Source organism: Mizuhopecten yessoensis, unplaced genomic scaffold (genome assembly GCF_002113885.1).
Source record: "Mizuhopecten yessoensis strain PY_sf001 unplaced genomic scaffold, ASM211388v2 scaffold716285, whole genome shotgun sequence".
NCBI lineage: Eukaryota > Metazoa > Mollusca > Bivalvia > Pectinida > Pectinidae > Mizuhopecten > Mizuhopecten yessoensis.
The window spans coordinates 314,026-341,811 of NW_018480040.1; the positions used below are offsets into that span (position 1 = coordinate 314,026).

The 27,786-nt window shown below is 36.2% G+C and overlaps 1 protein-coding gene across 1 annotated transcript; it reads right to left on the reverse strand.

Moving 5' to 3' along the window:
* Positions 1-23,859: 23,859 nt before the first annotated feature.
* On the reverse strand, positions 23,860-27,779 carry LOC110442631 (nascent polypeptide-associated complex subunit alpha-like). The gene is made up of 7 exons (XM_021486318.1): positions 27,697-27,779; positions 27,095-27,228; positions 25,940-26,033; positions 25,480-25,610; positions 25,125-25,262; positions 24,603-24,725; positions 23,860-23,988 (listed from the first exon to the last, which is right to left on the reverse strand). Exons 2-7 carry the CDS (start codon positions 27,224-27,226, stop codon positions 23,974-23,976), a joined length of 633 nt encoding a protein of 210 aa, XP_021341993.1. The 5' UTR covers positions 27,227-27,228; positions 27,697-27,779; the 3' UTR covers positions 23,860-23,973.
* Between the last annotated feature and the right edge of the window lie 7 nt (positions 27,780-27,786).

Consider the following 27,786-nt stretch of genomic DNA (forward strand, 5'->3'; position numbering starts at 1 on the left):
GGGTTTCCGTGATCGATGCCGACTGCTGACGGACACACTTACATCACAGGGTTTCCGTGATAGATGCCGACTGCTGACGGACAAACTTACATCACAGGGTTTCCGTGATCGATGCCGACTGCTGACGGACACACTTACATCACAGGGTTTCCGTGATAGATGCCGACTGCTGACGGACAAACTTACATCACAGGGTTTCCGTGATAGATTCCGACTGCTGACTGACAAACTTACATCACAGGGTTTCCAAATGTGAAGGCTGATGAAGACTGTGGACACGTGTTATGGTTAACATCATGCTCTCGCAGGGAAATAAGCTATTTCTATGTGTGATACGAAGGTCAATGATTTTGACTATGTTCATTAGAGTGCCTTGGTGTTTTGTTGCTCACTATTTGAGGACGTGACATTACTTAAATTTGAACAATATTTACGTGGCGAATACCGTCAATGGAGCAAAAGACGCTCACCCTTTCGGAACACATAGACCCGTATTCATGAAACCGTTCTTCTGCTCAAGCATTGATTCTGTGCTCAAACCAACTTTTAAGTCATGTCAAATTATCAAAACGTAAAATTAAAATATTGGAAACAGTTTTCTGCTTTTAGTCTCTTTAATGTTTTCCTAAATCATTGACAGAATAAAAATTTTTTATTAATTTATAGCCAGAACAAGAAATTAGTGTTATAAAGGGTTTACCCATACTAGTATCACTGATTATTGTCTGAATTTTGAGACTGTTAAGCACGCAGATTTATCCTCAGGTGAAGAATATAAAACAAAAACTTATTTTTTACAAAAAACATCTTTGGTGCAGACAGCATTGGTCGTACGCAAGCCCATTACAACTCAGAATAAAATTAAGATATTTGAAAAAGTTGGAAAGATATAACACTAAGTTGTTTAGTAAATCGCTTACCTGATATTTTTTCTTAGTTGATTAATTATGTCAATATCCGTTATATCTTATCAATTAATTCCATTTAATTTCTCTTCAACGACATTTAAAAGACCCGGTAGAATACAATAAAACGAAATAGACCCAGAAATCTGAGTTTCCTTCCATCCGAGAGGAGAGTTGTAGCCGTGAAACCACAATGTGATTCGCATACAATAAGGAGTGATCATACGTTTCCTCTCATCACTTTCTTCTACGACAGCACCGCGATCTGTTTATGTGCAAGACTAGACGGCTGACATCAGGGACAACAATTATACCTGTAATCAAGGTTAAGATGGCACCCGCGAAACAGCCCATTGCGATGCTGCTTGGACGTGAATCATACTCGCTTATAAATTTTCGTTTGAAACTGGACGTGGAAGTTTTCGCTACTGTGAGCAGGGTTTGCAGCTGAGACAGTATTTCCTGTTGTTGTTCCCTGGACAGTTCTGTATAGTTGTTCCAGTTGTTTTTACAGCAGGTACAGTTAAAGGAGTCAATCCCCGTGTCAACCGAAAGTGTGGTAATGACGTGTTTCTTGACTGTTGTAATATGGATGTCTGCAAAACAAAACAAAACAAAAACAAAAACGCGATCGAGTATGTATACCCTAATACGTGTTTTTTTATTATGAAAGATAATATGCTTAAGTGAGAATATCAAATAGGAGAATATATTATTTTGACCAAGAGAAGAAATACATAACATATCTCCCAATTATCTTATCAGAAATCTATAAATGTTTGCACAGTTAATGAAAGTGTAATTTCTTGAACTAATATTTTATTCTCCGAGAAGCAATTAAAAAAAACCACCTCAATTTGTCGATAAACGATCGATATGTTTTTTTTCTTACAACAGACGAACAAACGGCATCCATGTGAAGCTGATATAGCAAATGATTGTTTTCACTTGTGCTGTATCAAGAATCATTGAATGATTGATGGTTGAACCTGAAAGCAAAAACAAATTGCTCAGTGATTTGTCTTCTGATTTTTGAAAAGGAGGAATGTTGGCAACGCATGATTCAAGAAATTTATCTTATATTGGATATTTCAAATGGAAATGTCAGTAACTCTACACCTGAACAGTTCTACCATCTTTAACTCTACACATTAACAGTTCTACACAATAACTCTATACTTGAACAGTTCTACCATCAGTAACTCTACACCTGAACAGTTCTACCATCAGTAACTCTACACCTAAACAGTTCTACCATCGGTAACTCTATACTTGAACAGTTCTACCATCAGTAACTCTACACCTGAACAGTTCTACCATCAGTAACTCTACATCTAAACAGTTCTACTCGGCAACTTTACACCTGAACAGTTCTACTCAGTAACTCTACACCTGGACAGTATTACAATCAGTAACTCTACACCTGAACAGTTCTACCATCAGTAACTCTATACCTTAACAGTTCTACTCAGTAACTCTATAAAGTAACAGTTATACTATCAGTAACTCTATAACGTAACAGTTCTACTCAGTAACTCTACAACTTAACAGTTCTATTCAGTAACTCTCACCTGAACAGTTCTATTCAGTAACTCTACACATGAACAGTTCTACTCAGTAACTCTTCACCTGAACAGTTCAACCATCAGTAAATCTACACCTGAACAGTTCAAGTCAGTAACTCTACACCTGACAGTTCTACCATCAGTAACTCTACACCTGAATAGTTCTACCATCAGTAACTCTACAACTTAAAAGATCTATTCAGTAACTCAACACCTGAACAGTTCTACTCAGTAACTCTACATCTGAACAGTTCTACCATCAGTAACACTACACCTGAAAAGTTCTACTCAGTAACTCCACACCTGAACAGTTCAACCATCAGTAACTCTACACCTGAACAGTTCTACTCAGTAACTCTAAACCTGAACAGTTCTACCATCAGTTACCAAACACACCTGAACAGTTCTACCATCAGTAAATCTACACCTGAACAGTTCAAGTCAGTAACTCTACACCTGACAGTTCTACCATCAGTATCTCTATACCTTAACAGTTCAACTATCAGTAACTCTACATCTGAACAGTTCTACTCAGTAACTCTACAACTAAACAATTATATTCAGTAACTTTACACCTAAACAGTTCTACTCAGTAAATCCACACCTAAACAGTTCTACCATCAGTCACTCTACACCTGAACAGTTCTACTCAGTTACTCTACACCTTCCAGTTCTTCCATCAGTAACTCTACACCTGAACAGTTATACCATCAGTTACTCTATACCTTAACAGTTATACCATCAGTAACTCTACATCTGAACAGTTCTACTCGGTAACTCTACACCTGAACATTTCTTCCATCAGTAACTCTACACCTGGACAGTTCTTCCATCAGTAACTCTATACCTTAACAGTTCTAGCATCAGTAACTCTACATCTGAACAGTTCTACTCGGTAACTCTACACCTGAACAGTTCTACCATCAGTAACTCTACACCTGGACAGTTCTTCCATCAGTAACTCTACACCTGGACAGTTATACTATCAGTAACTATACACCTTAACAGTTCTTCCATCAGTTACTCTACACCTGAACAGTTCTACTCGGTAACTCTACACCTGAACAGTTATACCATCAGTAACTCTACACCTGGACAGTTCTTCAATCAGTAACTCTACACCTGGACAGTTATACTATCAGTAACTATACACCTTAACAGTTCTTCCATCAGTAACTCTACACCTGGACAGTTCTTTCATCAGTAACTCTATACCTTAACAGTTCTTCCATCAGTAACTCTACATCTGAACAGTTCTTCCATCAGTAACTCTACACCTGGACAGTATTACAATCAGTAACTCTACACCTGAACAGTTCTACCATCAGTAACTCTATACCTTAACAGTTCTTCCATCAGTAATTCTATACCTGGACAGTTCTTCCATCAGTAACTCTACACCTGGACAGTATTACAATCAGTAACTCTACATCTGAACAGTTCTACCATCAGTAACTCTATACCTTAACAGTTCTACTCAGTAACTCTATACCTGGACAGTTCTTCCATCAGTAACTCTACACCTGGACAGTTCCTCCATCAGTAACTCTACACCTGGACAGTATTACAATCAGTAACTCTACACCTGAACAGTTCTACCATCAGTAACTCTATACCTTAACAGTTCTACTCAGTAACTCTATAAAGTAACAGTTATACTATCAGTAACTCTATAACGTAACAGTTCTACTCAGTAACTCTACAACTTAACAGTTCTATTCAGTAATTCTACACCTGAACAGTTTTATTCAGTAACTCTACACCTGAACAGTCCTACTCAGTAACTCTTCACCTGAACAGTTCTACCATCAGTAAATCTACACCTGAACAGTTCAAGTCAGTAACTCTACCCCTGACAGTTCTACCATCAGTAACTCTACACCTGAATAGTTCTACCATCAGTAACTCTACAACTTAAAAGATCTATTCAGTAACTCAACACCTGAACAGTTCTACTCAGTAACTCTACACCTCAACAGTTCTACCATCAGTAACACTACACCTGAAAAGTTCTACTCAGTAACTCCACACCTGAACAGTTCAACCATCAGTAAGTCTACACCTGAACAGTTCTACTCAGTAACTCTTCACCTGAACAGTTCTACCATCAGTAACTCTACACCTGAACAGTTCTACCATCAGTTACCCAACACACCTGAACAGTTCTACTCAGTAACTCTATACCTGAAGAGTTCTATTCGGTAACTCTTCACCTAAACAGTTCTACCATCAGTCATTCTACACCTGAACAGTTTTACTCAGTAACTCTACACCTGAACAGTTCTACCATCAGTATCTCTATACCTTAACAGTTCAACTATCAGTAACTCTACATCTGAACAGTTCTACTCAGTAACTCTACAACTTAACAATTATATTCAGTAACTCTACACCTGAACAGTTCTACTCAGTAACTCTACACCTGAACAGTTCTACTCAGTAAATCCACACCTAAACAGTTCTACCATCAGTCATTCTACACCTGAACAGTTTTACTCAGTAACTCTACACCTGAACAGTTCTACTCAATAGCTCCACACCTAAACAGTTCTACACAGTAACTCTATACTTGAACAGTTCTACCATCAGTAACTCTATACTTGAACAGTTCTACCATCAGTAATGATGTCTTTTAGATACCACATGCATACAAATGTTCTACAAAAGGTATCTATGTATGGGTATCCATGTGAAACTGATATAGCAATTGAATTGTTTTCACTTTTGCCGTTACATTTGATTTTTATATAATTGATGGTTGAACCTGAAAGCAAAAACAAATTTCTCAGTGATTTGTCTTCCGATTTTTGAAAAGGAGGAATGTTGGCAACGCATGATGCATGAAATACATCGTATATTGGATATTTCAAATTTTAAATTGCTGTCGATGTCTTTTAAAAAACACATGCATACAAATGTTCTAAACATTGTATATAGGTATCTAGCGTTGACGAATTGTTCACATTTATTTTCACTTTTAAACTTGACTATAACGTCTTTTATTAAATGAAATTCTAAACAGATCAAAACGAGACATGAACGTGGTTTATTTAACCTCAATAGATTGCGAATTCGCATATCAATGCATCGAGTAATAACCAGCACTGAGCGATGTCTATATTTTTAATTAAGTTAAGTTCTTTATTACTTTAAGTCGGTTGACTTATCAGTTATAACATATATACAAAACAATACAGAGACAACATACAATATGATACACACACACATACACACACACACACACACATGCACAATTCAATTTTTATTCCTTAAGTTTCACAACTTATTGGATAACTATAATTTACATTAAATTACAAATGATATATACATATATGTATTGTACAATCAACACTCATTATCACTCCCACATCATTATTGTGCATTCAACAATCATTAACGCTCTCACATTATCATCATCATCATCTGACATTAACAACAACAACAACAACAACATGTAATCCGTAATGATACAAATGTCAATAATACATACATACACATTTATTTAAATTATATTGATATGCATGTTTACGTCACTCGTGCCTTATTTGCCTCAAAAATATATCTAGCAAGTTTACGCTGATATTATCAACACTTAGTAACTGTACAAGTTTATACATTGAAGGATTTCGCCAGTAATATGGTTTTATGTATTTTACTCTCAGAATATGATAATTTTCTGCATATTAAAATTAAATGATATTCGTATAGTTAGTAGTGCCAAAATGCTAATAAAAATTAAAAAAAAATATTATTTGTCAACACTTCTAATGTATGTAGTTCTTTGCTCATTTTCCATGTTAGTTCATGCTTTAATTTATTTCCTTTTTTACATACTAGTTTTTTATCGAATGCTTCTGACACCAGTGCAAGATATATATCTAAAATGCTGATTTGTTGTCATTGAAAAGGTATTATAAAAAAAAAACCACTATAATATAGATAATAACAACACATACATGTCAGATGAAATCATGGGGATAATTATGCTACTAGAGTTCGAATGACACCATAACATGTAAAGGGGGTGACGCTATGTCAGACTGAATTTCTATAGATAATATACATATGATTACCTTCAGTGATAAGGTACAAAGTCGTTCAGAATGTTTATTCCATAAACAAGATAAAAAAAAAAGGAAACATATTCTGTTTGATTTCTTATTTCCACTGAACAATGTACATTTATTGTATACTCTTTACGTTTTTTATTTGTCATTCGTTGTTTGGGTGAAACTTGCAAATACAGAATAAATGAATGGTTAATTTTAATTGCATATCTAAATATTGAATAATTGTTACAATTTATACATTCATATGGGAAAAACATATAAATGAATTAAGCATCAATTTTAATAATAAACCAAAGAATATTAAAACATATATGATACTACATTGAACCTTGACATCTGTCACCGGAATTTTGCATGAGGAAATCCGCATTCTTACATTAGAATCATAAAACATAAAAAAAAACGCAATTTGGACATAAAAGAGGCCTCATACCCTTTAAATGTGACATAACAATATATAGAATGACAATATAAGCTCAATCAATAGCTTACCGGTGCTGTACACTGATAATGCCCAATGCCTTCCACAAATCTCGCTTTCGTTCCCACTACAAGGCAGGTTGCACGCATCTTCCGAAGTCAACTTGGTTAAGTCGATGTCTTCTCCACAAAAGCATTGTTTTTCGAACTGTAACGAATATCAATACCACGAACATTTAAAGAGACAAAGATACTTAGCCTATTGTTCTATTTAAATATCGAATTTCTTTAATGTATTACTTCTTACTTTTGATCAGATATACTATCATATATCTCAAATTTGGTTTACGTTTGATGATTAATTTTGAAAATAAACATTTTTGATAAGACAAAAAAAAAAGATTTGCTACCCTTTAAAAGTGAGGTTTACATTAATGAGCATCCTAAAGAATCTTATTATTCAGTTGAATTACGATATCATTTTCTGATTTAAACATATTTTATTTGCAAAAATACAAAAGGGATTTGACACAAATTATTACAACTTAAAGTTCGCCTTCCCCCTTAAAACAATAATAATGAAATATACATATGACTGTGAATTTAGATGATTCGAGAGGAAACATGAATAAGATCAAATGTACAATTTACAAATCGTATAGATTCTTTTTTTTTGTATTGAATGTACCCTTACGCGTCTCATTAACCTGTATGTAATATAAACATACGTTGAAACATTACTATAAACAATCTATAGTTTATACTTTCATATTGAAACTTCTGTCAATATCATTTTCTGTACGTACGTTCTGCTTTATGCCAATGTTTTGAAATTTGCATAAAAAATATGAAAATCATTATTGTAATTATTTTAATGATTTGTGCTCCCATTGAATAGATCAAAACTGTTTAAATCGTTATCGAAAATATGAATATATTGATTTTGACTTATTTTGAACGGTAATAATTAAACTACTGTAGTAGCGCTATTTTCTGTATACATAAATACCAAAAATATTTTGATACATCGAAACTGGTGAGCTAATTCAATGACTTTTGGATGATATTTATTTGCTAATGAAATGCACAACATGACAGTCTTTTTCACACGTTTAAGGAAGCTGTTTGCCTTCATGACCTTACCTTGATAAATCATTTCTGGCTAGAAATCATATTTTGCGGGACTTGTTATGAAAAATAGTATAAATGAAATAATGGACAACGTTCTGAAAATAAAAAGTAAACGGGACTTAACCCGAATTCCAATCATGAACGTTAGACTGTTACTATTACTACAGGTGTACTTATAAGGAAAATAGAGGACGGTTAGTGTATATATGAAAAAAACCAGTGCAGTGAGACAGGGGTCCTTAACAGAATACACATAATTAAACAAAGACACGCTTTCTTACGGGACACTTTTTATTATTGCGCTTTTGTTTTTGTTTTCTTTTTACTGCAATTACGTCTATGTTTCGAAACATGATATTTTCTTCCGGCAACTGCAAAAAACATCCTATTCACGTATATGTTAATTACAAAATGTGGTTTATGAAATTATATTTCTGATTAGAATCCTATTGGAAAAAAAAGATAATCATATGCTTGGCATCTGAATCATTTCTTTCTCTACCGGCCGTGAGTGTGATCGGTTAGTCGGACCAGGCAACATCTGTCAATGTTCATGTATTCATTTACGAAACGGTAGCATGCTTACCTGTGTGCCAGCAAACTTGTTGCCTCGCTGAAAACAATCCTGAATGCACTTGTCTGTGGTAAGTTGGGGGTCTGTGTAACGACTTCCTTTTAAAAGTCGGTCGCTGTTGTCAACATAGCAACCGATGTATGCTAAATAAAGTAGCAAAATAACCTCAGTATACATAATGTAACATACAATTACTTAAAGACAAAACAGTCCAAATGACACAAATCACGGGCCTAAATGGACATTGAAATTCCCATCGCCCCTTTGCAACACTTTAAATCTATATTTTTTCTTTTTACTCTTCCCTACTCCTTCCTTGATATGGCCCTGGCTGTTTACGTGGACGTGAAACACCACAAAACAAACAAATGTTTATTCTTTTATAAGTTTACTATTAATAACATTTCGTATATTAGCCGATATAGTATTTATATTCATGATCGCTACACTAAAAATCCTTTAGATAAGCATTAATCTTATTCCATGGATTAAGTAAACAGATCTATGAACTACACATCTCCGGAGAAATGTGTTCATCTTAAATATAAGAATTGATTGCAACACCTCTTCTTCAAAATTTATTATTCCTATAACAAACCATGAAATTCGGGCTCAACAAAAATGAAAGATTTACTGAAATTTTAAAACGCCTGTGCTTCTTTTATAGTCGCGCTCTATACTTTCGATCACCAAGTATATTTTGTCCAGTGGTATTTTCCACTAAGGTGAATGGTACAAATAAGTTTAACTGTTATACTGCCATGAACACTATTGAGAAAGTATTCAATAAACATCACATGCGAGATAAGTCATAGAATTATGGTTGTTTGCAATTTTGGTAAACGTTCAACGCTGAAAAGCAAAGCAAAGGTATTGTCAAGCAAGTCGCCAGGAAACAGAAGATACTTTGGAGTAGAATGAAACATGAAAAAATCCCAAATGTTGCAATAGATGCAGAAGACTTATTTTCGATGCGTTTGTGTCTCCATGGAAAGCGAACAAAAGAAAATCCAAATTCTGCAAGGGATTCCCACATTTAATGTCTATTACAAAATGCAGTGGGTAATTTTAGCGCTTTTTGCACTTCAAACATCGCGATAATAGCACTTATGGCAATACACCATATAGTGCCGTTATCAGAGGGCGCATGCTTATTTGGTGTTGTGCAACCTGAAGCCTACTTGGCGGAAGTTATAAGGGGTTATCTCCCTTGTTAAATGAGAACCAATTTCGAAGAGAGCCATCCGAGGAAATCAGTGAGCATGTACAGACCTAAAAAAAGGAAGAGGGCAGTCGGTCGACCGGAGCAACCGGAGTCGGGGTCGGGTCAGCCACATAATGAACAGCTAGCAGCTGGGAATCCACAGATACCACCTGTACATGTACAGAATGAACAGCCAGTACAGGAAGCGTCAGTATCTCAACTGGGTATGTCGATGCCAATCCCAATAATGAGTGTGCATGACAATTTAGGCCTGCACGTAGCAGCTAACGTCAAGCAAAAAATCACCAATGGTGATTATATTGAGCTTGCACTCTTGTTGTCTAACTCCATGGGGGAATCTGACCATGCCCACAGAATATCTTTGGTTGATGGGGAGTTGGTAATTAAACCCAAAACACAATCCCCAAAAATTTCTGATATCAGTAAATGGACAGATGCATTTATTATATATATAAGTACCTACACATCTGTTCATCCTGAGCAACTACATGGGCTGCTGAAATACATGCAGATTGTTCGCCTAGGGGCACAAAGATGTGGTGGTACAGACTGGTTGAAATATGATGAGCAATATAGGCTTAGAAAGTCACATAAACCCCACGAAGCATGGGGCAGTATTGACAATGAATTGTACCTATTATACATGCAGCCACAGAGCTCGAGGCAGGCCATTCCCCAGACACTGAATCAAAATCCCCAAAAATGTTTTGATTTCAATTATAAGGGCACTTGTGCCCGCTCACAGTGTACATATGCTCATAAATGCATGAAATGTAATGGGGCCCATGCCAGTTTAAGTTGCTTTAAGGCAAACAATAACAATCCCTATTCTTTTCGCTCAAAATCAAATTCATACACCCAAAAATATGCACAACAGCAAAATAAGCAAAAGGGGGCCCAAACAGGGTTTATGGACAATGGGAAAAACCCCAATAAAAATCCCAGCTCTTAGTCACTGGGTTGCAAAGTACCCGAATGTGTCTGTTGGGAGGCATCTTCTGCAAGGGTTTAAGAATGGCTTCAGACTTCATTATCTTGGCCCAAGGATACCGAGGGAATCAACAAATTTGAAATCTGCGTCCGTATTTTCGGTGCAGACATCTCAGAAAATTATGCAGGAAGTAGAACTAGGTAGAGTGGCAGGTCCTTTTGATGAAAAACCCATGGCTCAGTGGAATAGTTCCCCCATAGGAATAGTTCCCAAAAAGGACGGGAAGAGGCGGCTAATAACACATCGTTCATGGCCATTGGGGAATAGTGTAAATAGTAATATTGACCCCAATATGGTTTCAGTGCAATACTCGTCATTTGATAAAGTGGTAAAGATGATAGCCGAGTTAGGCAAAGGTGCTTTGTTGGGAAAAATGGATATCAAGTCTGCTTTTCGTCTCCTTCCTATACATCCAGCTGACTATCCATTGTTAGGTTTTAAGTTTCAAGGCAAGTACTTTGTGGACAAATGTTTACCTATGGGTTGCTCGGTGTCGTGTAGTTTATTTGAGAAATTTTCATCTTTCATCGAGTGGATTGTCAAGGAGAAGTCTGGTGAACAATGTTTAGATCATTATTTAGATGACTTCATATTTGCTGGAAAGGACAAAACAGATACATGTGCTAGGCTTATGTCCATTTTTCAGGAAACCTGTCAAGAGATTGGTATACCTATTGCCGAGGAGAAATCTGAGGGTCCAACTACAACTTTGATATTCTTAGGTCTTGAAATTGACACTATGGAAATGACAATTAGGGTCCCGCAGGAGAAAGTTGTGGTTCTAAGGACAGAGATTTTGAAGGTTTTAGGTAGTGGTAAAAAAGTGAAATTACAGGAACTACAATCTTTGGCTGGGATAATGTCATTTTGTGCTAATGCTATACCAATAGCTAGAGCTTTCATTCGGCGTGTTTTTGACGTAATGTCGGGCATAACAAAAAACTACCATAGAGTAAGAATATCTACCGAAATTAGAGCTGACCTAGAAATGTGGTTGCAATTTTTAGATAAATTCAATGGCAAGTGTTATATTTTGGAAAACTTCTGGAGTAGTAATGTAGATTTGGGACTATATACTGACAGTACAGGAAACTGGGAGCTGGGTTGTGGTGCCTGCTGGGGCAGTAATTGGATTGTATTCAAATGGCCAAGAGACTGGCAGCAGAAGTCTATCATGAGAGATATAACCTTTCTGGAATTGGTACCTATTATATTGGCAGTTCAAACTTGGTCATCAGAGTTCAGGTCTAAGAAGATCAATTTCTACATAGTCAATATTAGTTTAGTTACAATTTTGAATAAGAAAACATCCAAGTCACCACGGGTTATGTCCTTGGTAAGGCCGCTATTAGTTCACTGCATGCACAACAGCATTCAATTTAAGGCCACACATGTACCTGGGGTGCGTAACACAGCTGTTGATGCATTGTCTCGTTTTCAGTTCACAAGATTTCGAGAAATACGGCCTTGGGCAAACCAGGAGCCAGCAAAGATACCGGAGGGGTTCCTCTCAACACTCTTGACAGTGAAGTCAACAGATTAGTTGAATTATCTGTTTCAAAAAACACAAGTGGGTCTTATGCAATGGCTCTGAAAAGTTTTCGACAGTTTCAGGAGGAATATTCGCTAGATATATCCTAGCCCACTCCCACACAACAAGTTATGCATTATATTGCTTACATGTCTCAAAAAGGTTACTCATACTCCACAATTAAAACTCATCTTGCTGGTTTGAGTTTTAATTGCAAGATAAAAGGTCATGGTGACCCTACCCAACAGTTTATTATCAAAAAGCTAATGGAGGGAGTAAGGAGAGATAGTGTTGGGGCTAGTGATGCAAGATTGCCTATCACGGTGGATCTGTTAGCTAACATTATAGCTGTACTACCAAAAATATGCAGTTCCCGATATGAGGTTGTCTTGTTTAGTTGTGCCTATTCATTAGCATTCTATGGGTTTTTTCGCGTGGGAGAAATCACTGTCAGTAGTAAGGACATGGCTTACAGGGTTGTAACAGTTTCACAAGTATCACTTCAGGAAAGTGCGGCTACAATACACCTATCTTCCTCAAAAAATGATCAGTATGGTAAAGGTGCTACTATCATTCTGCCCAGTAATGGTACCCATTACTGTCCCGTCGGTAACCTTCGCAGGTATATGACAATTAGGCCGCAATGCCAGGGTCCTTTACTTTGTCATTTTGGGGGCCGAGTTTTGACAAGATACCAGTTTTCTAGTGTCCTTTCTAAAGCATGCACTATCCTGGGCCGTAACAGCAGATTTTACAAATCCCATTCATTCAGAATTGGTGCAACTACATCTGCCTCCCTATGTAATATGTCTCCTGAAGATATTATGAAATTTGGTAGGTGGAAATCCAATGCCTACAAACGGTACATCAGAATTCCAACTCAACAATTAGTTGTCCAACGCTAATAAGCGTTTTAAGATTTGTAGGTACTACAGGGAAGGTCTGGATTCTAGGGTCATCTATCATCAAACACGCCTTTGTCCACAGTCGTGTTTGCCCTGGCGGGGTACACCTTGGACTGTCTCGCATTGGATTAACACTGTGGTGGCAGTTCAAAGGAGGTATGGTCATTTTTGATGTAAAAAGTAAAATTAGGCACTTGAGGAAATTTGAAACTGACCAACCGTCAATTCTTGTCATACACTGTGGGGGTAATGACATAGGTAACACTGGGGTTGGACACATTAGAATAAGATTAAAACATTTATTGGATTTTCTGATGGCAGAGTTCCCAGGGACATTATTGGTCTGGTCGCATATTCTGCCACGAAGGACTTGGAGGGGGGCCCAAAGTCAATCTGCACTGGAAAAAGTAAGAAAGAGATTGAACAGTGCAATCTCTGGACATATGATACAACATGGGCAAGCTGTGGTACATTATCCTGATTTGAAATTAGATGACCAATTTTTCCATGCAGACGGGGTACACTTGTCACCCCTGGGAAATGATCTATTTCTTAACACTTTACAAGGTGCCTTAGAGAGTTTTAAAACAACAAGTAATCGGTTCTTCCCAAGCAGCTACTAATTAACACTTGCATAGTAAGTAACATAGGACAATGGCAACATGTTGGGGTTTTTGGTCACAGCCTTGTACCGTGATATGTGTCGCCTCCTCTTTTGTCTTCGTTTGGCGGTGAACGAGTTTCTTGTGGGCAACTCGTTCATATGGCAGATTTCGCGGTACAAGCTTTCATAAACTCATTGGACTTGTTCATTCATTGATTATTGAGTTATTGATTTATAGTGATTGATTTATATTGCTTATATTGATGTGAATCAGTTGATATCTGTTTCCCAGTATCAACTGATCATTATTGTCATCTGATTGATTTGTAGTCAGCTGAAATCTGTTTCCCAGGATCAGCTGATTAATTGATTTGAATTATATTGCTTAATTGGTTGAGAACTGGTTCCCAGAATCAATCAATTAAATTGTTGATTGAAATAAAAAATTATTGATGGCGTGCCATTATGGTCTATTGGCAGACCGGCCGCTATATCTATTCAATAAAGCTGTGACCATAAATCCAAATTAAGATTTTGTTATATGTGCATCTATTGATAACTTATGATTGCGCTATTCGAAGTTTTTGTATATATTTAAATATTGCATATATATTGTAAGCGCCCTTGCAGTTTATGGCGACTTGAATTTGACTATTGTGGTTCAACTTATTTATTCATGTACGTCGAACGTTTTCTAATCGGGCCCATGATTATTCAGACATTCTTGGATAGCCGACATAAAGAATAGTATTTTTTCTTGTAACAAAATACCAAATAAAATCCAATTATTCTGACATTCTGTAAAATCCATCAACTTTATAATACTGCACCTATTACCAGATATTTACAAGTGCAATCACATGTGTGCGCGTGCGTGTGTTACGTTCATCAATCAGACGCCAATGGTGTACAGGTAATTTGCACAGGTAAATCAACTTCTGATAAGTAATCAGATAATCAATAACTGTTAATAATTGCAAAATAATAATTAATATTTAGAACAGTTTTCAGAATCAGTCATATATTTATTATGATATATTAGTTAAACTTGTATTTTCAGATTTGTGTGCATTTTCTTACAATTATTATGCCTGATTCCAAGTAAATATCACCATGGCAAGCTTGTAAGACATGTTAAGTGCATAAACAACTAGAACACTTCAAATGAATTGAAAATGGCCGTTTTTATTAAAAACGACATGTTTATATAAAAACTTTATCTTTTAAAGTTTTTGTCCAATGTACTTAAAAGTCTTAGATGGGGTAAGAAAACGCCCCTTTAAGAAGTAATAATCATATTGAGAAGGAGGCAAGAAGGGGAGGTGGTGGGTAATAAAATTCACTTAGATATTTTTCAAAATTAGATCATGATGTAAAAAGAAGGTACACACCTTGTTCCTCCATCATCTTCAGCAGGCTAGTGACCTAGGGTCAGCTAGTGCACATACTTATATAGGGTGCTAAAAATAGCCACAAATTCATACGACTTTTGACCTTCTCACCTCCTACTAATGGTCAGCGTCCGCTCATATCAATCATAGATACAACAAATACAGTACTTTAACATTCATGATATTGAAACATTATAAAAAACAAAGTATTACATATATTAGTTAAACTTGTACTTATTTTCAGATTTCTATGAATTGTGTTTCACTTGTGTGACTTCAGTTTGATATTATTATCTGTTATGTTTTAATACAAATACTTCCTAGGCTATCATACAGAATGGTTTTTATCCAACTTTGTAGACATAAAAAGGGGCTGTAGACAAGGGGATCCGGTATCATCTTACTTATTTCTTTTGGTAGCTCAAATATTAGCTATCATGGTAGAAAATAATAAAAACTTTAAGGGCATAAACATAAATAACAAAGAACACAGGCTCTCACAGTTCGCTGATGACACATCCTTTATTTTAAATGGCGCAAAATCTTTATATGATAAATATGCTAAAATACCAGGGTTAAAGGTAAATACTGAAAAAACAAATCTTATTTGAATAGGTAGCAAAAACTTTAGTGCTGATTTATACCATCGAAGGTGGAAACTAAAATGGGGAAAAACCAAATTTACCTTAGTTGGGATTGATTTCTCTTTCAATTTAGAAGACATGGTCTTCAACAAAATTATTAGTATTATAGATGGCAAGTTACATCAATGGTCAAGAAGAATTTTAATACCTATAAGGGGAATAACTGTTCTTAAATCTCTTATCATTGCAAAAATGAATCACCTGTTTATATCTCTCCCTACTCCAAGTAAAGACATAATTCAATCATTGAACAAAACAAAATACAATTTTGTCTGTCAATCAACAATTAATAGAATAAAACGCTCAACAGTTGTTCAAGACTATAGTGAGGGTGGACTCAAAATGATTGATTTAGAAAACTTTATATATGGACTTAAAACTAGCATTCAATGGTTCACTTTCAGGCTTCTTTCAAGAATACTTCAACTTAATCATTATTTGAAAATAATTGGAATCAAACAATGTGATTTATGTAATTTATGCCAAGAAAGCAAAGAAACTACAGAACATCTTTTTTAACAGTGTCAAATAACAAATAACTTCTGGAAAGACATACGTAGATGGATATACTTAAAAACTTACCAAACATTCGAAATAAAGGAAGATATTATACTTTTTGGCAAAACTTCTGAATTCCAAAAATCCATTCCAACGAAAATCATCATGATTCAGGCAAAATTCTTCATCTATTTCAGCTCCAGAAAGGTTTACTGTTTATATTTATGTTTAATAATTATCTTTTAGTGCTGTATTAAATGTGTATTACTGTTAAATGTAGGAATAGAAACTGTATTTTATTGCTGACATTAGTATCAATGTGGCTTAAATTAAGGAATTTGATTTTCATATAATGTAATGTTATTTTTCTTTTTCATATAATGTAAAAAATAATATTCAATGATTATTTTCTATTACTTAGTGCTGTATTAAATGTGTATTACAGTTATATGTAGGAAATAAAAACGTTTTATCCATTTTATTATTGACTTTAGTATCATATCTATAAAATGAGTTGACATTCTTAGTTGAAACAGGCTATAACTAAACTTCAAAGGATTTCCTATATAAACACCTTCCTTTCAATTCTCCAGAGTTGGTGTTCGGGGAATGAGCCCAGCTGATAGACTCTAATAGTGGAGTTTCTTAGTCCCCGAGGTAAAATTGCTAGCCACGGTAGTCTAGTGGTAAGACTAGTGGTAAGACGCCGGGCTCGTGACTGAATGGTTGCGGGTTCGAGTCTCGGCACTGTGTTGTATCTTTGAGCAAGATACTTTACTTCGCTTGTTCCAGTCTACTCAGCTGTAAATGATTGTAGAATGCTAGCTGTGAGCGCCGAAATGGCAGCACCGTCTGTATGCTCCCCAGTGAGTTGAGCCAGATATTGGCTGGTTTCAAAGGCCCTATAACCACGGATAATAATGTGTGAACAGCTTTGAGACGACCTACGAACTAGGTTGTGATAAAGCGGTATATAAAAACCTCGAATTATTATTATTAGTAGTAGTAGTAGTAGTAGTAGTAGTAGTAGAATTGTAGTTTATAATATACACACTTTTCGTATCATTTAATTTGAATTTAACCAGTTCTTCTCTAAATTGTGAAATTCATTAAATTAGAATTTTATGCACTTCCCTGTCTGTATGAAAATAAGTTCAGACCAATTTGGATTTACACGTTTTTAGCCCCTAGCATCACCAATGAGTCCTAGAAGGACGAAACAGCTGCATGGCGCACTGTAATTATTTGTTTGGCATACTGTACCTACAGTTGCATTACCAGGCTGTAAAGGTGCATTGTGCATGCGTGCGTGCGTGTGTGCGTGCATTTTTACGCTCATCTTGGAACCGCATGGTGTTGGATTAGATAAGTACCAGTGTGCATATATCGTAAAAAATATATAATTATTTGTTATTCGAAAATTAAACAATAAGGAACTTACCTCCTCTGAGATATCCCACGAGCCAAAACATCACGAGAGAAACATGCAGTGCCGCCATTGCGTACGACTCGATTCTCGCGTATCAGCCTGTAGTTTGGCTCCGATATGATGCGATGTGGTTACGTGCCTGAAAAAAAGCAACTAGAGGTATACCAATAACGTATCTGGTATTCATTAAGGCAATGAAACATGTATTTTAAAGTGGCGTCCTGTTTTGATTAAAATTGGTTCATGAGCAAAGTTCAACTGTTCCTGCTTCACGTCCTTTACTCTTATCAATGCGTTTCGTCTTTTTTTTTAATACAACCGATATACACATTTATGTAACGATGATTGATTTCTTGTTGTGATTCTTAATAATTGACTAAGACCGCGGTAATAATTGATTTTTGTCGATGTCGGGTGACACGGTGCAGAAACAGTAGCTGTATTACTGTTGTTCCATTGTTGTTCTATTCAAGAATTCCACACACTGTTAAATACAATACATTATTTATGTTATAATAAGTGTTCTATTCCGATGTTACATAACTCGGCCGAATGTCATTTCTAACATTTCAAATTCCAGTGTACTGTATACCGGGAAAATTTCGTCCTGTCAAATTTTCGCACTCCACTGGTAAAATTCGTTTTTGTGTAGTGTTATTTTCACCCTTCACAAGCTAATAGGATGATAAGTATCTTGTGTACTTGTTTTCACTGTCGTGACAGATTCACCCTGATCACGGAGAGCGAAAAGGCAAAAATGTAACTGCAGCGAAGATTTCCCGATATGCAGTATGCTTAAGATAGGCGTTCACGTTGCTTGATGTAGTTAAGTGTCATTAATTATAAACTACTACGTAAAACTGTACCTTTGTGGAAGAAAGCTTATACAATCAATGATAGACGAGTTGCCTGTACAGATAGTTGTGTCACTTGCTCACGATTAGCAGAAGGGTACTAATTATAATATAAGATTTACACGATTCAGATTTGACCAGAACGCAATATTGTTCCTGTAGTATGGCAAGCCAATTTAACATTTATTCCAGAAGCAATGTCGATCCCCAATTACATGAAACTACATCTTATATAGTATATCAGAAATCTTATATAGTATATGAGAAATCTTATATAGAAAACAAATGATATGCTTTATAAGATATCACATTAGCTGTAAAAGATATATCTTACATACTGTACAAGATATCTTTATAATGTGACCTCGAGATTGTAACAAAATGCCAAAAAATATAAGTCTTCTCGGAATCTATGGAGGATCTAGTGCTAGAAAAGGCAGTAGGCTTGCTGTCAACACGTGGTCCTGACGCCATTTGTTTGATTCTACGGAAAGTGTGCCACTAGCAATCGATATTTTGATTTAATATTACACTTCAAAAATCTATGTTTGTTATTTGTGTTCTCAATCTTTATCACTTAATAACTCATATTTGGCTCCGCCCATCTGTTCTCGAGACTGTGATGTCACAATTGTCCAATAAGTTAAACACTTATAAGACGATCGTACAGCTAACGTATTGTACAGCCAAAGGTGATACCTCAACACTCTCCTGGATATAATACAAAAAAGACAATGGATGACATTAAGAGATCTTACATCTCATATAGTTTTATGAAATGCAGGATTGACATTGCTCCTTGAATACTGGAGCATATTACAGTTATAGCAATTTCTTTGTACCACTGTAGCATACCGTTGACATCGCTGAAACGCAAGATAAGCAGAAGCAGTTTTAATAGTGCTGTCAGATCAAAGGAGGAAACATATCTACTATGTCGTGAAATTAGGGGAGCAGTTATCTACCATATAAATAGGGAACCCCCAATGGTATCGGTTGTTAGTAGACACACACCGCAAGGGAACCGACGTAATGCGTGCTTACAATTTCGAACACGGAATACTTCTGATCAGCTTTTTGCCATGCATTTCCTGGTGAAACTGACCATGGACAAACATTGAAGAAATAACTGCAAATCAAATTGTGCCGTACTCCTACTTACACATGAGTCGTACTAAAAAAATCGATGCTCCAGGATTAACGCTCTATGTCATAACAAAATTAAGGGCACGTAGCTAGCTCTTCGATTGGTCTCCGGTAAAAATAATAAACTTGACCAACAGCTACGTTGACACCCAAGTTCAAAGCTGGTTAATTTTACCGTTATGCTACCGCAAAATATTCCTTTGATGTTCAAATTAGTCTTCTTGTCTCGTCCACAAAGTTACACATACTGAGCACAGGGACCTGATAATTCGTTACAGCTATATTTGGACCTAAACTAAGGTGTTTAGAGTAAATTTACATGTTTGGGGGTTTAGATCGATTTTCGGTAAAAATGCCACCCCCAATGATCATATTATAAAGTACTCTAAACACCTTAGTTTAGGTCCAAATATAGCTGTAACAAGTTCTTAGGTCCCTGTGATACACAGCCTTCGATTTTGTCATGACAATATTCCAGTGGTGCAGAGGGCGTAAGTGATCGTTACCCCTGGAGTATCAAGGATGCAAGTTATTATCTATTCGCTCGTGGACATTCGGGGTACTTCAATAGAACATTCGCTAACGCGACCCAGTGCTTCGTCTTGTCAAAAGGAACTGTGGTATATATAGCTCTCTCTGTTGGCCCACAGGGGTTCGTTACAAATGTCTGAAATACTGTGTGCTGTGACCCATACCAGTATAGCATATTTCTATTTTAGAAATTTGTAACGAACCCCTGTGGTTAGCCGGTACTCCTAACGTGATACGTAGAGAACGTAGGATATGATTTTAATCAGATTGTCCTTAAACCAACAGTTAACAAACTGATGCTGGTACATGAGGTGATCTCCTTTATCAATGTTTTTTAAGCATCGGTCAAAGAGATTTAGAAGGAGGTTATCTGGTAAAGCTTGTGTTACGAATGACTGTGCAAAAATCGTGTCAGAGAAACGCAAAGCGTAACTTCGACATTTAAGAAGACAGCGTAAATACGACATTTAAGAAGAATTGAGCATACAAAGAAGGTGCTTCTGTTTGACTGAATCTAAAGCCGAGATCAAGTTATCCTCGATACTTTAGGGTATCGAGTTTCATTCTGCTACACTCCTGAAATATGTCATGACAAAATGGAAGGTTCAGTTTGGGCCACCTTGTTGATGATACAAGCGAGACTAGTTTGATCTTTTGATAAATCAAAACAATCCTTCAGCAAGCGTGACGATAAAATTGACTGGCTTTGAAGTCAGGTGTCGTTACAATGTACTCTTCAAAGGACAGGTATCAGCTTAGCGATTGTTCAAGGGGGTTTTGTTGTCTTAAATCGATCAAGTAGCTTGCCACCTGCGTTCCATTTGCCATGACATAGTCCAGGGGTAGCGTTACAAGTGAACTCAACCCATGGATATCGAGGATGCAATTAAGATTGTCGTAGAGATGCCGTTTCCCTACGTTTAACTTGGTAGGTTCTTTAAATAATGCGGTAGTGGCCATCAAAGAGGAATTGTTCTTCGCCTGTTGATGCCAAATGTACTGTATTGGACGAAAAGTAGTGTAGTGTTTACGGACGAAATATACACGTTTTAGAAGTACTTCCCGTAAAAAAGGGGACAAAACATTGAAAACAACATGTATGAAACTGACAGAACTTGGCGCTAAGGTGGGAATGGGAGAGGGGTGTATACCATGTTTCGTCACTATCCCATCTGTTAATCGGAAAAGCGGTAATAACTTGAAATGCGAACCACAAAAAGGATGTTTATATTTTTTGAGATCCATGTCAAATTATATTCATGACGAATCATATTCTCTTATAACACAACATTTTGAATTTAAATTTACATTTTTTACTTTTTCTATAACGGATAAAATTTCAAATCGGTCTTAAAATATTGCTATTCGACAGGACACTGGAATGTTATATTAAGAGAATGTGGTGACACGCACAATAGGCATCAGACTCGAAACAAAGAGGCCCATTATCGCTCACATGGATATCTAAGCAATCATGGCAAAATATTCTCTGTATTAGATTTGTTATACGGTGGAGATCTCAACCATTTCCAAGTAATACACTTTCGGCCCCACCCCTTAGCCAGGGGGGTCAACCCCACCATTTGTACAATTTTGAATCCCTGCCCCCACGAATGCTTCTGACCAAATATAATCGATATCCATGGCATAGTTCTACAGAAGAAGTCGTTTATAGCAATATAGCCGATTTACCCCNATGGTTGATATCCATCTTTTAGTTCCATAGAAGTCGCTTAAAGCAATATAGCCAAATAACCCTTTTTGGCCCTGTCCCTCAGCCCCACCATTTGTACAATTTTGAATCCCTGCCTCCCATGAATACTTCTGACCAAATATGATCGATATCAATGGCATAGTTCTACAGAAGAGTTTATAGCAATATAGCCAATTTGCCCTCTCAGCTCCCTGGGGGGTCATACCAACCATTTGTACAATTTTGAATCTCTTAGTTCCAGAGAAGAAGTTTCTTAAAAGCAATATAGCCAAATTGCCTCCTTTTGGCCCCGCCCCTCAGCCCCACCATTTGTACAACTTTGAATCCCAATCACCTAGGGATGCTTTCAGTCAACCTAGTTAAATTCCAATCAGTGGTTAAGAAGAAGTTTTAAAAAATTGTTGACGTACAGATGACAGACACTTTTATATTTTCTGAAAATGCAAAAAAGCCAAAAACCAAGAAAGCATACGGACCATGGATCAAAGATTTCTTTCAACTGCTATTTAAGCTTCTGTAGCCGAGCAACACCCCACACATTGATTTTTTTAGTCCAAGGACACAATTTACTTCCCTTTTATGCTAGTTGATTTTCGTTTCGGTGATTATCTCGTCAATATCAAGTGAAATTTTGATCCTGTAGTTTTAGTCAAGAGTTTGCTCTGGCCCCAACACCAGACCAGACGTCTACAAGTCAAAAGGTCTTGTGTAAGGGCCAGAGGAAACTCCGGCTACTGTAGTTTCAACTTTAGAACATGCTTTAAAAGCGGACTTGTATTAAAAGAAAGACTCCATATAGAATACCCAGCTTTCGCATACAATAATTCTGTTGTATCTAGCGCGGTATTATGACAAGACTTCTTTTCAATAGCACAAGTCATAGCGATACAATAATTCCAAGTGACATCAATCAAGTTAAATTGAAAAAAGTTATTGCCAAAACAGCAGCCAAATCATTGTTTAATTGGAAAACCAACGTCAAGCCTCATACTGCTTTGTAATTCACCCTAGAACAACAAGTCTACTAATTTTATAATTTGTTTCTCTTCTTCATCTTGTTTTTATAAAAGGCCTCCCAAAAGATTTAATAAGTTTGGTATGCAAGTGTTTGGATATTGTAAGCTTTTCCTGATGCATCATTTGTGACTGAATTAATAACTTACAGCTACTATGGAGTAATTTAGTTTAAAAGTTTTATGGGTTTAGATAAACTTTCGGTAGTAAAAATGCACACATCACCATCAATTGCCAGAAGTTTATCAAAACCCCTAAAACATGTAAAATAACTCGGAACACTTTTGATTATAGCTGTAATTAATTCTCAGGTCCCTGTGATAATGAGAGCAGTTTTGGGTACTTATTGATTTACCTACATCTATCAATCGAGGCCAGAACAGCCACCAACAGGAAGTTCTGTCAAGTCATTTCAAATCTTTTATGTCGGTCAAGGTATCTCAATGTATTGCAATTATAGCAATTTTGAAGTGAAATCTACTTTTGTATACAGAATAGGATAAAAAAAAGCACATGGTTTCCAAGACGACTAATTACAGGTAGTTTTGTATAAAACACTTGCTGGTTATTTGAAGAGGCTCATTTATTTTTTCAAGGACAAAACCTGGCCAACATTGTTTGAGAAATCCAGGCCTGGTCTCCTACCTGTTTGCCAGATCACAGTTGAATACACAATCATGTCACACGTGCACAAGAAAAAGACGAGGTATGGTAGAAAAATGTTTTATGCCTTTATTAGGCGTTATACATATAAATATCACAATGAAAGAAGAGTCAGTCAAGCACAATGGGGTATGAAGCTATAAACAGGGGACATCGAGGCAGCAAAGGTTACATCGTCAATTCCTGAAACGACAAAAAAAAACAGTCAAATACAAAGATTTCACATACCAATTGGTAACTATTAGGCTTTAAACTGTGTCTGAAGGCAATATCAAGTGAACATAAATGGGTATGTGCAGACTAGATGCCTGCATTGTCAAAGACAGGTAGACACCTTCACAACATATCTTCCATATGATACTTGGAAAAGTTTTTATCAACTAAACTTGATATTCGTTATAGGTGTTGGAAGTCAAAATTCCAAAGTTTCCTAGACCCATTGTCTATGTTGAAAACATAACATTTGACGACTGGCTAAATATTTAAAATTAATCTAAGTTTTAACAATTACAGCAGTTCAAAGCCAGCTTCACTCATGTTTTCTGTCTGGGGTGAGAATTTATTGAACTTGGTGATTTCAGATTTCTTCACAAACTTGATACCTTTTTTGGTACATCTAAAATGGAGATATCAATTTTCAAATGTTTATTAGTGGCACAAAAATTCTGTCAGTAATTGTTAGGTTTGAAAAGTGTAACATCAAAAGCTTCTAAAAATACCCTCTTTGTTTTAGCAAATTCTGTCAATCATTTGATAAGAAAACATCTTAAACTGTGATTATGTTTACCAAAACTTACCATGATAGCATTGACGATGTCGTTATTATTATTTTTTAGCGCCTTGACAGCTTTAGATCTTGATACATTGGCTTGGGACATAACAAGTTCAATATCCTTTGATTCCACGCCGCTCTCATCAACCTGAAATTCAAAATATGCATGAAAGAAACATCCACTAATGCTTCTAAAAACAGAATAAATGGAAACGTGTAAAGGGATAATTTGCCATTTTATGTATTAAAGGTCAATTTGGGACCGTTATTAGGCCCCTTCCTCTGGATAATGTATTTTCCCAAAAGAATGCATAAAATCAATTTATCTTCAAACATCATGCCTTGTGTTGGTAATAGTTTCATTATATTACAAGCACAGTCAGGTCCCTGTGAGAAAGAGGTAGAATTATCACTGATGTATATGAAATGCACGTTGAGAGTAGTTGACATTTCCCATTATCTCTATGCATCCAGGTTTGTTTCCTTCATTTTTCTCAAAATGTTTTGACTAGAACTGTCTTTACACAGTGAGTAGAATTAAGTTTACCTCGCCCTCCTCTTCAGACTCCTCCTGGATGGGCTCGGCAATGGTGCTTGGACTGTCTCCACCCAGACTCATGGGGTTTTCAGGAGTCTTGAACTTCTCTGCAGCCTGCATCTGGGCTTGTTGACTCAGATCTTCAATCTGTAAATAGGTAAAAACATGATTTTTGTAGACAAATACTAATTAAGTGTATTGCCTTGTTAACTTTTTTCAACAAGCACCAAAACCATTAACATTCATATATTGCTGTTTCTCTTCTCATTCAGTCTTTGGTCTCTTCAATTCACCTAGATCATTATGTTCTCAAACCCTTTTTTTATCAAAAGTGATGACAGCTATGGAAATACATTTTATTTACCTTTGCTTCACCGAACACAATATAGGTATCCGATGCTGGGCTTTTGTATACATCTGGTCGGTTGATAACAAATAAAATGTTTTTGGACTTTCTTATTGTTACTCGTGTTACACTCTGTACTTGCTTCAAACCTGCAGGAGAGATAAAACCAACATGTATAAAATGAATAAACAACAGTACAACAGTTGACAGCGCATTGGAACAGAGCTACGTGCTTGCATCAGATCAATCTGGCTTAAAAACAGCTTTGGCATCATCATATATCGATAAGTTGGGGAAAGATTTTCATCATCACAAGCACTTCAATAAACTTATAGTTCAATGAACAGTCACTGAGAAAGCATTCAAGCAAATTATATCTAGACTTGTATAGTTAATTATATGATCAAGATTTTCCTGCGAAACAATTAACATTTTTCTGTGTTGACCTGTGTAAATCTCAAAGTTGTAGTAGGCTTACCTAATTTAGACATAGCTTTTCTGGCCTTCTTTTCACTGCGACTTTGTTTTGCTTTGCTCGTTAGCTCTTCTGAAATTCCTGCTGCTGCAGCAAGCTACAACACAATAAAATGTGATAAATGTGAATGGTCCAAGTGCAAACTAGTCTAGGTACATTTGTTATCTAATAACATTTCCATAGCAGGCATATTTCAAACATGTACTAGAGATTTAGATTTCTGCAAAGATTTAAATTTTTAAGTTGACTTTAAATGTACATTTCTTTAGCCTTAATGATTACATACCAGTTATTTTTTGCTCAGTTTTACAGCCAAATACAGGCCGTTTCCCCTAGCAAAAACGTGCCTTATTTTCCCAAACTGCAAATATTTTTAAGCTTGCATCTGTTTTTACAAATGTAGTGAAATCTGTTTTGCACAATGTTTGCAAATTCTGACGTCTTGTTTTGTTGATCAAATGATTCTAAAAACATTTGAAGCGCCACGAGAACTGCCAGGCGTTCGGTGGCTAACTCAACAAGTATTACCCAAAAGAACATGTATGGGGAATAACTCTAATGAGAATCACTCGTCAGCCATTGTTTTGTATCATCATGTTAACACTCATTCAGCGGCTACATCTACCACATCATACGATCATTATAGCTTTCATCTTCAGATATGAACTAGTGATTACTTAATCAAACATTACTTAGAAGGTTTGTGAAAATTTCGTGAATGAATATTTGTAAAAAAAATATCAGCAATTTGTGTTTGTGATCGAGTGTGTGCATAGACAAGTGTGTGCAGAAATCTGCTCATTTGAAATGCAGTCGGTGAACATTGGCCGCTGGTAACTAACAAATAAAATATGCACATTCTATCAAGCTAAACTATAACTGTAAAAAGATCAAATTCATAATGGGAATAAATCATATTTAATGATTAAGTGGCAAGCGACTTAAAATTTGTTTTCAAACCCCTTGCACTCCAATTAAAATATTATGCAGGTTGTTTTTTTAGACTAAACAAGAACTTTAGATGTTGGTCCTAAAATGGTTTGACCCATTCAAAATTTCTTGCATGCAGGGATGTACATTACTATGTGTACATGTTAGCACACACATGCAGATTTTCAACATGTAATCATGAACTGAAAGCAGAAACACAAGTTATACCTGGCTCTGCTGTGCGGCATCCCCTTCCTCGAGCTCTGGCATTGAATCACTGCTGTCTGACTCTGTGCCGGAGGCAGAGCCCTCTTCGGGCTTCAGGTCTTCCATTGGTCTCTCTACGGCTTCAGTTGGCATTTCTAAATTGAACATTTGAAAAAATAAATCAGATCACCACTTTCAAATAAGAATTAAAACTTACACAACAGAAATTTGATCCATGAAGGGGGGGGGGGGGGCTGGTCAACGATATTAATATGCAAATGTCAATGTTACCTACTTTATAAGAAGAAATGATGACACGTCCAGAATATTCCTTATCAAAAGAAGCATTAAAATATATAAGAATCAGTTAATCATATGAAGTCGTGATTACAATCGCTACAGATAACACAATCTACATATAAGGCGGTATTATCAGGCATACACGGCCCGTCATACAGAAAGGGACAAACCAAAGTCGTCACAAACATGTTATAATCTAGTATATTGATTTAACACCACAAAATCTTGACAACATAATTATCTTTGTATGTAGCATTGATATACCAGACGATGATGGGTGTTCACATTTATGATATTAACCGATTGATGTTCCCCATGCTTACTTGAGATCTGGGCCAAATTCTTCCAATATGGTCAAAGGGACTTCCGGTTTAACTACTTCCGGCAAGTGCTCGGTGCTCTTCGGTGCGTGA

Coding starts and splice junctions, on each gene's coding strand:
- LOC110442631 (XM_021486318.1), bottom strand. CDS start 27,226: ATGCCAACTGAAGCCGTAGAGAGACCAATGGAAGACCTGAAGCCCGAA. Junction 25,611..25,939: donor AAAAGCTATGTCTAAATTAG/GTAAGCCTACTA, acceptor TCTCTCCTGCAG/GTTTGAAGCAAGTACAGAGT. Junction 25,263..25,479: donor TTGTGTTCGGTGAAGCAAAG/GTAAATAAAATG, acceptor ACCTATTTACAG/ATTGAAGATCTGAGTCAACA.